The sequence below is a fragment of the Herpailurus yagouaroundi genome, unplaced genomic scaffold, assembly GCF_014898765.1.
Source record: "Herpailurus yagouaroundi ecotype Mexico unplaced genomic scaffold, PumYag 141, whole genome shotgun sequence".
Lineage (NCBI taxonomy): Eukaryota > Metazoa > Chordata > Mammalia > Carnivora > Felidae > Herpailurus > Herpailurus yagouaroundi.
This window is the reverse complement of record NW_024412396.1, coordinates 54,829,676-54,841,798: the sequence shown is the minus strand read 5'-3', so window position 1 is coordinate 54,841,798 and position 12,123 is coordinate 54,829,676. Positions and strand designations below refer to the sequence as shown.

The following is a 12,123-nucleotide window of genomic DNA, read 5'->3' as shown; positions in this document are numbered from 1 at the left end:
TGTGGCGGGCCCGGTGTCGGGGGGCAGCGGCGGTTTCCCGTGGGGGGTCTGGGGTTGGGCGCCGGCGGGGCCTGGGGCCGCCGCGGGGCGGTCCGGGCCTCGAAGGCCGTTGGGCCGGGGCGAGCGCGCGGCCCTGGCCCCAGACCCCGGCCGCCGGGAGGGAGAGAGGGCGGATGGGAAACCGCCGCTTCCCCCCGAGACGGGTCCGGCCACACTGGCTCGAGAAGGGCTCCCGGAGCAGCCTCAGAACAAAAACCGCGTCTGGGGAATTGGGCGAGTCCCCAATACCCACCGTGGTCCACTTCAATGCGGTGGAAGGTGAACGGCTACTTTGGGGGTTACTTGGGGTGTTTCTGGCGGTTGTGCTTAGGGAGCCTTCACTGGGGCCATTTTATGTTTCTTTAAAAAAAAAAAAAGGACGAAGGTTGAAAAGCACTTATCTCGGTTCCTTCCGAATCGGTAAAATGGCGAAGGGGAAGCAAAACCCCCATCGTATCTTCCACTAGCAAAAGCACCAAAGCAAACAAAAACCTACAGTGGTCAAAGTGCCCCCGCTTTCGCCTTGAAATTTGCCTACTTCTCCCATTGACCCTTTTTGGTTACTTGCGATCACGTAGGTTTGCAAAAAGCAGTCACATAAATAACCTTTTCAGTCACGAACGCAATATGATCACTAGTCCACCCCACTCTTATTTTTATTCTGACAATAAAACACGTTTTTGCCCGGTCCCAAATGCCGCAGACAAGCCCGCGGCCGCCCGACTCCGTACCGTTGGCGACTCGGGTCGATCCATCATGGCTGCGGCCGCTTACCCTGCTTTTCAGTCCCTGAGCCTTGTGGTCCTCCTCCCTTTGGCTGCCCTGTTTATATAGAGCCATTGCCGCTCTCTAATATAGACTCTGCCAGGATGGGAAGGTGCTTTTCAGGCCTACGTCACCGCCTCTCCATTTAAACACTAGATCCGGCTTTAAATAGTGAGAGCTGCTGAGAGCGGGGCTGGGAGGTGCGTGCTCCCGAGGCGAGAGGCAGGAACGTGCAGAGCTCAGTTTATTTCTAGGTCCTTTCCTTACCCTGTTATTTCGCACCCAACCGGGCCGCTCTCAGAGCCCCAAGTTTTTTATTGTTTTGATGCAGTAGCTAGGATTTCCTGTCTTTGTTAGGGGAAAATAGAATTGGTGTCCATTCTTTTCATTTTATTTTTATTTTTGCTTTTAAAGAGAATTGTAGCTCAGATGTCAAATCGTTTTTGTATTGGAAAATAAGTGCGTTATTGACGGGGATTAAAAAAAATGCTTCCTACATTAACTGTTGGCTTCAGGGGACTTTGGTAGTGTTTTGATCATTAAGTATTCAGAAAATATGTTAGAAACAAAGCTTCTGATGTCATGTTTTTCTATTAAGTGTTGGAGACAAAAAGCTTTTCGAAGAAATAGTTAAGTGCCTAAAAGCTGCAACATAGGACCTTATGCCCACGGTACATTTACCTATAAGGGAATTGTAAATAGTAAGAGTGAAGAAGTTTAGTGCAAACTGGATTGAAAAAAATTAAAATTCTAGGTAGATAGTGTTTTCTGTTTCATTGCATATCGATATCCCATACAGAAGTTAATCCAGTTTATTTCCCAGTATTACCCCAGGGGACTAACACTTTTGAAAGGAACCTTCTAATTAATCATTGGGTACTGCCACTGTCTTGGCTCTTTCATTTACCAGTTTTTAAGTTTGGAGTATCTGTGTTAAGAAAACCAGGACAAACCTAAATTACTTGGTATTTTGTAGAAGGCAAAAATTTTGGCTCAAGTAAGGTTTAGCATTTTAAATAATAACTTGGAAATTGCTTGTTTCAAATAGTGTGTTTGTACCTCCATGCTTTTAAAAACATCGGTATTTTGAGGGCTTATCAACTTATGAACAATAATGCTAAATTATTCTCTGTGTGTTTATACTTCATGAAGAATACACATTTCCTTTCAGCTACAGTGCTTTGAAGAATCCTTTAAATGGTCAGGTTGTGGGTGATTTTGCACATAAGCAAAATCCTAAAACAGAATGGTTTCATTAAATGGGGAGTACCTGAAGAAAACAAATTTTGTACTTGTAAATGCCTGGATCTCCAAGCTGGAGATTTTTAGGAGCGATTGACTTCGGAAAACACCAAAGTATCCAGTTGGCTGAAAAAATAATTTTCATCATCAATTTAAGATTCTGAGTACCGATTTAAAGTTTCACCACCTCTTTATAATGCTTTAAGGATCATTGCTGGCTTAAAACGACTTTTTAAATGTTATTTTTGTAATTCAGTGTTAAGTCACCATGGATAAGGTGATACCCATAGTCAGTTACACTTTCCTTATATATAGAATCAATGTTAAACATAAGGAGGCCGTGTAGAGTTTTACATTTTGCATGTGAAAATTTAAAGTTCACAGAGGCAGATTTGGCAAAATAAAAGGTTAGTGAGTGGAATAGCAAAAGTGAGAACCCAGATATGTGAATTGTTTTTCTGGTTGTAATGAAGAGGAACGAATAATTTTTAATAGTTGAGGTAAATTGTACAGAGGAACTCATTATTTATATTTTGGGCATTGCAGGGACACATTTTCTTAGAGGGTTCTCCTGTGATAACCATGTCGTTGATAGAGATGCTAATGAAACATTTAAATTTGTTTGAGCTTTGGTTATGAAAGCAAACCCTTGGTTTTATTGGGTAACCAGTAATTTTTACTAGAAGCAGGATATAAAACACAAATGACAAACATTAAAAGAAAAAGTCTGATAATCTTAACTGTGTGTGATAATGGGTAGGATTTATAATGAGGCACCACTAGTTTTGTCCCACTGACATGCAAACTTTTTGCCTAACATGTTAAAAATAGGATGTGAGTTGGGCAAATTACTGTCTATCACCTTTTGATTTTTAAAAAATACTTTATGCTTTTGAAAGTGCTTTCACATCTGTTTTCATTTTATTCTTCTGGCAACTTTCTAGAAGTCATCTTTCCCTCCAACCCCTCCCAAGAAATAGCAACAATAATAGTAATAATAATTTAAAAAACAAACATTGAGGCTGTCCATGATTCCATTTCATAATATCATTTGGGCAGTGGTTGAAGGAAAGAAATCTTGGGAAAGAGATTAGTGTGCCTTGTTTCTCTGGGACTTCTGAGACCTGTTAGTGTGGGTATATGAACAGTATAATGGTGTAGCTTAAAGGCACAGACTGGTTAATAACAACAACAACAACAAAAAATTAGGTGATACTTAAATTTGAATGTTTTTTAGGTTGCAGATGTCACAAATAACTGTAGGATGAAGGTTCTCTAGTTTAAAGCTTAATGAGGAGGTTCTGAGATAGAAGAGGAGTCAAACAAAGGAAAGAATAATGGGAACCAGACATAGCAACCCATAAAGCTGTTATTGGATCACATTAGGTGCTTTGAGTATAACAACATAGGAAATTATAACTGGAAATTGTGTGGACCTTGTATGTGTAAGGATCTTCCCTATACAAATTACATTAAGTAGTCTACGCCTTTTAAAAAAATATGCAGACATAAAATAATTCATTTAACTGAAGCAAATGAGGTTTGTTAAGATGGTGATATCTTTAAAGTTGTATCTTCTAAAATAAGTTTTAGATATTTGGAGAAACGATTATATTTAATTTGTTTTGAATTTGTGAAAACGTGTCATACATTTAATATGTAAAAAATGATCTTTTTCAAGTCTTTTATTTTTCCTTTAAAGCCTAAATTGTACAGATCTGTGATTGAAGACGTTATTAACGATGTGAGAGACATCTTTTTGGATGATGGAGTTGATGAGCAAGTTCTGATGGAACTGAAAACTGTGAGTTTGCCTCTCTCTTTTTGTTGTTGTTTTTAGTAGTCATACTTTTTCCTTCCTCCCTTAAAATACTCTCTTCAATCCGCGACTGATCCCTAATTTTTCCATGGGATGAACGTTCAACTTTGCTGCAGGAGGCAGTATAAAGTTAGGTGAAGGGTGCTAGTTTTAAATCCCAGCTCTACAGTCCATCCTCCCTCTGACTTTAGGCACATTGCTTATATTTCAGTTTCTATGTATGTGATAATGGAAATTAGTAGGACTTACTTTTTTTTTTTTTAAGTTTATTTATTTTGAGTGAGAGAGGGAGAGAATCCCAAGCAGGTTCTGTGCTTTCAGTGCAGAGCCCAGCGTGGAGCTCGATCTCACAACTGTGAGATATAACCTGAGCCAAAATTGAGAATCCGAGGCTTAAGCAACTATAAGTCCCCCTTATAGGTTTGTTTTAGTCCATTAATGGATGGTTATGGTCTAATTATTTGACATTTTTTTTTCTTCCTTATTTCTATGGTTTTAATGTACATATATTCTAAAATGTATTTATGTTGTAGAAATTAAGTGCTGGGTGAAAGAATTTCACATTGGTTTTTTTTTTTGTTTTTTTTTTAACATGGGCCAAATATTGGGTTTATAATCTATTTTACTTTGGAACTGGTTTTCTGTCTCTTGGATTTTTTTGGATTTAAACGGAAGCAGTTCGATATTCTTATTTAGCATTTATGTTTTCTTGGTATTGTAATGACTCATGAAATCATGCAATCTTTTTGCCATATTGCTCAGAACAGTGGTTCTCAAAATAAGGTCTGTGGAGTCCTGAGGTTTCCTCACAGATTCTTTCAGGGGGTCCATGAGGTTGGCCAAATGCCCAAGTCTGGAAATCATAGTTTGTCATATTTCCAGTAAAAGTTGTGTTCTGACAAGTGGCCAATTAAAGTAGCTACTCAAATGCACAAGTGCTTTTCCTTGAGGTAACTGTTCCATATGCACAGTGCTTTATGTATGCATCCCATTTTGATGCAGTGAATATTAAAACGATGTTTACTTAAGGGTCCAGAGGAGATCACTGTTACTATTAAGAAGTGCCATTATTTGATACTCTTTAATGAAATGTATTAACATTTGGAATATCTGCATAATTCAGTGAATTTGTATTTTTCAAATGACCAATGCATGATGTTGCAAAATCCTTTCAAAGTGAAAGATAAATTAATGAATTTTGTGTATGGTTTCAGATTCCACATTATAGCTAACTTTTAAGAAACCATAATTTAAAATACTTTTTCTTTTCCCAACTGCTTAGCTGTGGGAAGACAGATTTTCTTCTACTTGAACCAAAACAACAAAGTAGATGTAGAAGCAGATAGGAGAATCCAGCTATTTTTTCTTTAAGCTACTTGTCAACTAAATTTGATCTGGAAAATATGGTTATTTTTTTTAAAGATATGTTATTTATGTTAACATGTAATGGATACATTGCTGTTTTTAAATGCATTCATAAACATAAAAAAAACAACTTAGTTATAATTTCATAAAAGCTTTTTGAGGTCCTCAGTAATTTTTGAAAGGAATAAAAGATCCTGAGACCAAAAAGGTTTAGAACTGCTGGCTTAGAAATTGGATATTGAGTTCCTTGAGGACAGTAATCACAATGCTAAGAACATTTGTTTTGGCATTATTTATCCATTCAGTGGAAGTGTGGAGGCTGCAGCTTAGCAACTTATTTTATTATTTTTAAATTTTTTTTAATGTTTATTTTTGAGAGAAAGAGAGACAGAGCACAAGTTAGGGAGGGGCAGGGAGAGGGGGAGACCCAGAATCCAAAGCAGGCTTCAGGCTCCCAGCTGCCAGCACAGAGCCTGACAGGGGGCTCAGACCCAGAAACTGTGAGATCATGACATGAGCCAAAGTTGGTTGCTTAACAGACTGAGCCACCCAGGTGCCCCTAGCAACTTATTTTAAATAAAGCAAACCTCATATTTATTATGGTGATAAAATGTATCTTAGGGTGTTTAGGCATCTGTGGGCAACTTCTGTAGAGCTTTTAACAAGAATCTGCTTGTGGGAGGAAGGAAAAATATATAGATTTAAGTGAAATGAGGAAATTTTTATTTACCTTGAGAGAAATGTAATGGTTACTAAAAGTAAAGAGTAGGTATCCAGAATTGCTAGTGAAAGGACACCAACTCTTGAGGCATGAGTTGGAAGAATAGCAATATAAACTACTGAAACAGCATAAAGTATCTCAGGGTATGAATAAGAAAAGAGTAAGATTAGTTTGATTCCTTTGTGTTCTGTGGAGCAAATACTTTGCTGTTTACATTACACTGGTATAATGGTTGACCTTAAAGTACTTTGAACTTATTTAGAAGATGCAACATTTTTAAATGTAGGAAATCAGCCCCAAAGACTTACCTTAAGTCATACTGGCAGGTAATCCAGGTTGTTGGTTATCTACTCTTGCTTTTCACAAAGTGTGGGGAATTGGTTTTTCTGAATGGTTCCAATAGAATCAAGGCATTCTCTCAAAGAGAATGAGTTGTCTTTGAGATTAAATAGCTCTACCTGTATTTTTATTATATTTGGCTGTTTAAATATATATTAGTGTAATCTATACAATGGAGTATGTAATATATTGAATAATATATATATATATTATGCACCTTTTGTTTGTTTAGTGGCTAGTTTTTAATAACAAAAATTGTGAATTACTCATCTTTGAATCCCTAGCCTCTAACACAGTGCCTTCCATATGTGGTTGGTATTCAGTAAATATTTAATTAAATTGGTTAATAACAAACATGACTCCATAATCTAACTGAACAAAGTACTGTAATATTTTTACTGTTTTTCCAAATGGGGCATACTCTTCTTTTCTAGATTGTCACTGGATTTAAAAATAAACTGTTAGACTAAACTGAGTTTATGTTATTTTAATTCTCTATACTAAATTTCTTCAGAATCTCATTAGAATTTCCAGAATGTGCCCTGTCTGTGGTGATGAAAACATTCCATATCTGTGTTCTCCAGTATAGTAGCCACTAGCAGCATATGGCTGTTAAGCACTGGAAATGTAGTTAGTGGAACTGAAGAACTGAGTTTTTAATTATAATTCCAATTTAAATCACCATGTGTATGTGGCTAGGGGATATTGTATTAGATTCTACAGGTTTAGACATTCTTGCTAATAAAGATTAACAATTGATTTTGTGTTTTATGTTTTACAAAGAACTTTGTCATTAATTCTAGCCCCTCCTCTCCTCTTTTGGGCTATTTCACAAACTTTTATCAAAAATTTCCCTACTGCTGTGAAGGATACATGGTGAATTAAATTACGAATTAAGATGAGTAGTGACTGTGCATGTAATTTGAAGTTTAACTAGATAATGCTGGAAGGGAAGTGATGGGAAAAAAAAATCAACCTGGGCACCAGGGTGGCTCAGTTGGTTAAGTATCCAACTCTTAGTTTCAGCTCAGGTCATGATCTCACAGTTCATGACTTTAAGCCCTGCATTGGGCTCCACACTGACAGTGCAGAGCCAGCTTGGGATTCTTTCTCTTCCTCTCTCTGTCTCTGCCCCTCCCCTGCTTGTGCATGCTCACTCTCTCTGTCTCTCAAAATAAACTTAAAAAAAATTTCAACTCAATTTTCTAGGTTATCTCTTGAAACACTATAGGCCTACTTTAATGTATAAACTATGCGAAATAAAAAAAAAAATCACCACAGTCTTGATTTTTAATCTATCTATACATACATACTTTAAATATATGTATTTAAAAAATGTTTTTAATGTTTGTTTATATGAGAGAGAGAGAGAGAGACTGAGCGCAAGCCGGGGAGAGGTAGAGAGAGAGGGAGACAATCTGAAGCAGGCTCCAGGCTCTAAGCTGTCAGCACAGAGACTAGTGCTGGGCTCAAACTCAGGAGCCATGAGATTATGACCTGAACTGAAGTTGGATGTTTAACCAACTGAGCCACCCAGGCACCCCTTAAATATATTTTTTTACTGTTTATTTTTGAGAACTAGAGACACAGAGCACAAGTGGGGTTGGGGCAGAGGGAGAGGGAGACACAGAATCTGAAGCAGGTTCCAGGCTCTGAGCTATCAACACAGAGCCTGACGCGAAACTCAAACCCATGAACCGTGAGACTGAGCCAAACTTGGACCCTTAAACAACTTAGCCACACAGGCGCCCCATTTTTAAATCTCTATTTGAATGTAAGTTGTGATTTGGATTGGTGAGTGATTATGGATGGGAATGACAGTTTAGAAATCCTCTTTAAAGTGAATGATAAAGGGGCGCCTGGGTGGCGCAGTCGGTTAAGCGTCCGACTTCAGCCAGGTCACGATCTTGCGGTCCGTGAGTTTGAGCCCCGTGTCAGGCTCTGGGCTGATGGCTCAGAGCCTGGAGCCTGTTTCCGATTCTGTGTCTCCCTCTCTCTCTGCCCCTCCGCCGTTCATGCTCTGTCTCTCTCTGTCCCAAAAATAAATAAACGTTGAAAAAAAAATTAATAAAAAATAAAAAAATAAAAAAAATAAAGTGAGTGATAAAATCATCTTTCTTTCTACACTGTCAGAGCTCCCCATATCTCAACAGCAAATACTATGGGAGATATAAAACATGGCCTCTCCTAAAGTTAACAACTTAGGAAACAACAGATGTTGGCAAGGATGTGGAGAAAGAGGAACACTTTTGTACTGCTGGTGGGAATGCAACCTGACACAGTCTCTCTGGAAAACAGTACAGAGGTTACTCAAAAAATTAAAAATAGAACTACCCTACAACTCAGCAATACACTACTAGGTATTTATCCAAAGGTTACAAAAATGCTGATTTGAAGGGACACATGCACCCCAGTGTTTATAGCAACACTATCAACAATAGCCAAATTACTGAAGGAGTCCAAACGTCCCTCGAATGACGAATGGAAAAAGATGTGGTTTGTGCACGTGTGTGTGTATGTATGTATATGTACACACACACACACACATATATAATATTCCACACACAATGGAATATTACTCAGCAATCAAAAAGAATGAGATCTTGCTGTTTCAACAACGTGGATGGAACTAGAGTGTATTATGCTAATAAGCAAAGTAAGTCAGGGAAAGGTAGATATCATATGATTTCACTTATGTGGAATTTAAGAAAACAGATGAACATAATTGGATAAAAAGAGAGGGAGGCAGACCATAAGAGATTCTTAAATATAGAGAAGAAAGGAATGGTTGCTGGAGGGGTATTGGGTGGGGGATGGGCTAACTGCATAATGGGCATTAAGGAGGGCACTTGTTGGGATGAGCACTGGGTGTTATATGTAAGTGATGTATCACTAAATTCTACTCCTGAAACCATCATTACACTATGTTAACTAACTTGGATTTAAATAAAAAAAAAAATAAAAATAAAAAAAAAACAAAACCATGGCCTTTTTTCTCAGTAAAACCACGAGAAAAAATTTTCTCAATTGGAGACAAATCTGAAACTCACTTTGTCTCTAGATCAGGTTTCTCAACCTTGACACTTCTGTCATTTGTTAATTCTTTGTTGTAGAGGGCTGTCCTGTTCATTGTAGAATGTTAGCAGCATACCTGGCCTCTACCCACTAGATGCCAGTAGCACCCGTCATTTCTGACAACCAAAAATGTGTCCATGCATTGCCAAATGTCCCTGGGGGCAAAACCACCCCTGATGGAGAACGATTATTCTAAATATATCCTAGTTATATATAAATACTTGGGTCATAACTTGAACAATAATCCATTATTCCACTTCATTTGTCCTTGTGGAAAACTCTGTTCCCCAACCCCAGTTCAAGAGAGCCCATACGTAAATGAATTTGTCTTCTGTTTTATTCAGGAGCTAGATATTTTGTGAAAGTAGAATCCTTCAGAATTTCTAGCCTCGCAGACTGCCAGGAAGCGGTAGATTAATAAAAATATATAGACCAAAAGATAGACTTGGAGAGAATATGCTTTGACGGGGTCATTTATCATGGGCTAGAGACTTGAACCTAGGCCTTTGTCTCCAGATGACATTCAGTACTTACCAGTAAAAAGAAGGTACCAGAGTTGTGACTAGGCCTGCTCTGATAACAGGAATATAGTGTAGAGTTTAGAAACTTGGACCAGAACTGGGATTAGGGTGAGGCAAACAGGTTGCCTAGTGTGCCTGCTCACTCTCAGAGTCCAGCCCTGACTGGAAATAGTGGAGTCAGACTGCCTGGATTGTTCTTCATTTTTGCCTGCTTTTAGTTGGTGGTCTTGGATAAATTATATAACTTCTTGTTCCTTGGGTTCTTTTGCTGTAAAAAGGAGCTAGTAACAATGTCAGTGTTCTAGGATTTTGTAAAAACGAGTCTGTACCTATAAAGTACTCACAAAGTGCACAGTTAGAATACAGTATTAGTCTAGTTAACATGATACACAGGTGTATATCTGAGTCATTTGGGGAACAGAAAAAGAATTTTCTCCGTGTCTAATTTCAGAGACCTGGCAAAGATGGCTGAAGTAGGATTGCCAGAAATAATAGCTACTGTGTTAGAGGGAAAATAGTATTATGAAAAGGAAGAAAAATAGTTCTTCCTATTTCCTTAGCAAAATAAATAAATATGTAACAATTCAGTATTCTTGGTTGTTGTTAGCATTAATGTTATCTCTGTTGATGAAAGTAGGTATTGTTTAGTTTAAATAGCTGATAATTTAAAAAATAGAATATTTTGATAAATACAATTAAAATCATATAAAAAATGAAATTAGAGAAAACATTCAGCCAATTTGAACTTTATATTATGTGATGTTAAATTTTAATGTTAAGTATTTAGGGTACTGTATTTGTATTTTTTACATTACCTAGTATTTGGTGCTTAGTAAATGGGGATTCTTTGTGGACTACTCCCATCACCCCTTTCTTCTGTCTTCCCCACAACCCCCAGCAGTTGGAAATGTATGGGGCCATGTTTGCTTGTCTTAGTGACTAGTGGACACCCTTGGCATTTAGTAGGCTACAGCCAGGAATGCTGTATTTTCTGTACACTTCCTATGGCACTACCCTGTATGATAAAGCATTGTCCTGGCCAGAATGTCAGTAGCATCCTTACAGAGAAATATTATGCTGGAAAACAAGTTTGTTTTCCCTTCTCTTCTTTGAAATTAATACTAAATGTCTGATAAGCTCTTAGTCATTTTGTTAGCTTCTGAATAAGACACATAGTCTCTGCCTTGAAGGAATTCATACTTTAGTAGAGATGATAAACTTAGTGTGAAAAGTACAGAAGAAATATTTCTAGGGTATGGAGGCAGTCAGTGATTTCATTGAGGCTGTGTGACTTTGACATTTGCATTGTTTGGGGAATTGTGAGGAAAGACTGTCAGAGGGAGTAGTTTACTAAGATTTAGACATGAGATATGTATGCTGTATTCTGGGAACTGCAAGTAGTTGGACACTGTTAGGAAAATAGAATACAAGTTATAGTAGCAGCTAGGAGAGGTGACATATTCTGTACTAAGGAGCTTGATTTTTTCTTAAAGTGAGAAAGATTTCCTGGGATGCTAGTTAAAATGCAGATTTTTGGACTTCTGCTCCAGCGAGTGACTTGATAGAGAGGTAGTCTGACATTTGCTTTTTAATTCAGTTATATTTACAAAAAAAAAAAAAAATTAAATTTTAACAGCCCTTTAAACTAAAGGGCTGCAGTATGCAGTTTGAAATGCATTAGGTTAGACTTTAATAGCATGCATTAAAGTGACCTGGACAGACCATTAAAACAGATTTTTGGCTCTATCCCAAGAGTTGCTGATTCAGTAGGTCTGGGGTGGGGCCTGAGAATTGGTATGTCTAACAGTTTCTCAGGTGATGCTGATGCTGTTTGTCCTGGGATCACATTTTGAGGACCCCTGATTATTGTAATAGAGGATAGATTGGAAGAACAAGTTTTCACTAGAATGTAGTCTCTGTGAGGAGAAGGATATTTATCAGGTTTGTTCACTGTCTGTTCTCAATGCCTCTACTAGTGTCTAGTAGATAGGAGATCTCAGTAATTATTTGCAGAATTTATGACTTGATGAGGGGAGCTCAGAGGACTTAGTCATTACAGTTTACAGTAATGGGAGGAGAGGACTTGAAGCAGGCCCATAACAGTAAACAATCCTCTGGAAAGGATAGTGACGATAGTGATGAGGTGTTGGGTGGATTCTGACCCATAAGCCGTTGACTTCAGAGGACTCACCTAGTACCTGGGTACTAGGTGAGTAGTACCCAGCACTTAGCACATG

The 12,123-nt window shown here is 38.0% G+C and overlaps 1 protein-coding gene and 1 long non-coding RNA gene across 2 annotated transcripts in view; one reads left to right on the top strand and one right to left on the bottom strand.

Moving 5' to 3' along the window:
* Nucleotides 1-854, bottom strand: part of LOC121032142 (uncharacterized) — a 32,394-nt gene extending 31,540 nt beyond the window's left edge. Inside the window, exon 1 of the long non-coding RNA XR_005791100.1 lies at nt 771-854. This is a non-coding gene — a long non-coding RNA (uncharacterized LOC121032142). The remainder of the gene's footprint in view (nt 1-770) is intronic.
* GTF2A1 (general transcription factor IIA subunit 1) overlaps nt 1-12,123 on the top strand; it is a 44,751-nt gene that overhangs the window by 1,029 nt on the left and 31,599 nt on the right. The window contains exon 2 of the mRNA XM_040477924.1: nt 3,749-3,850. Within this exon, the coding sequence (XP_040333858.1) occupies nt 3,749-3,850 (102 nt within the window). The remainder of the gene's footprint in view (nt 1-3,748; nt 3,851-12,123) is intronic.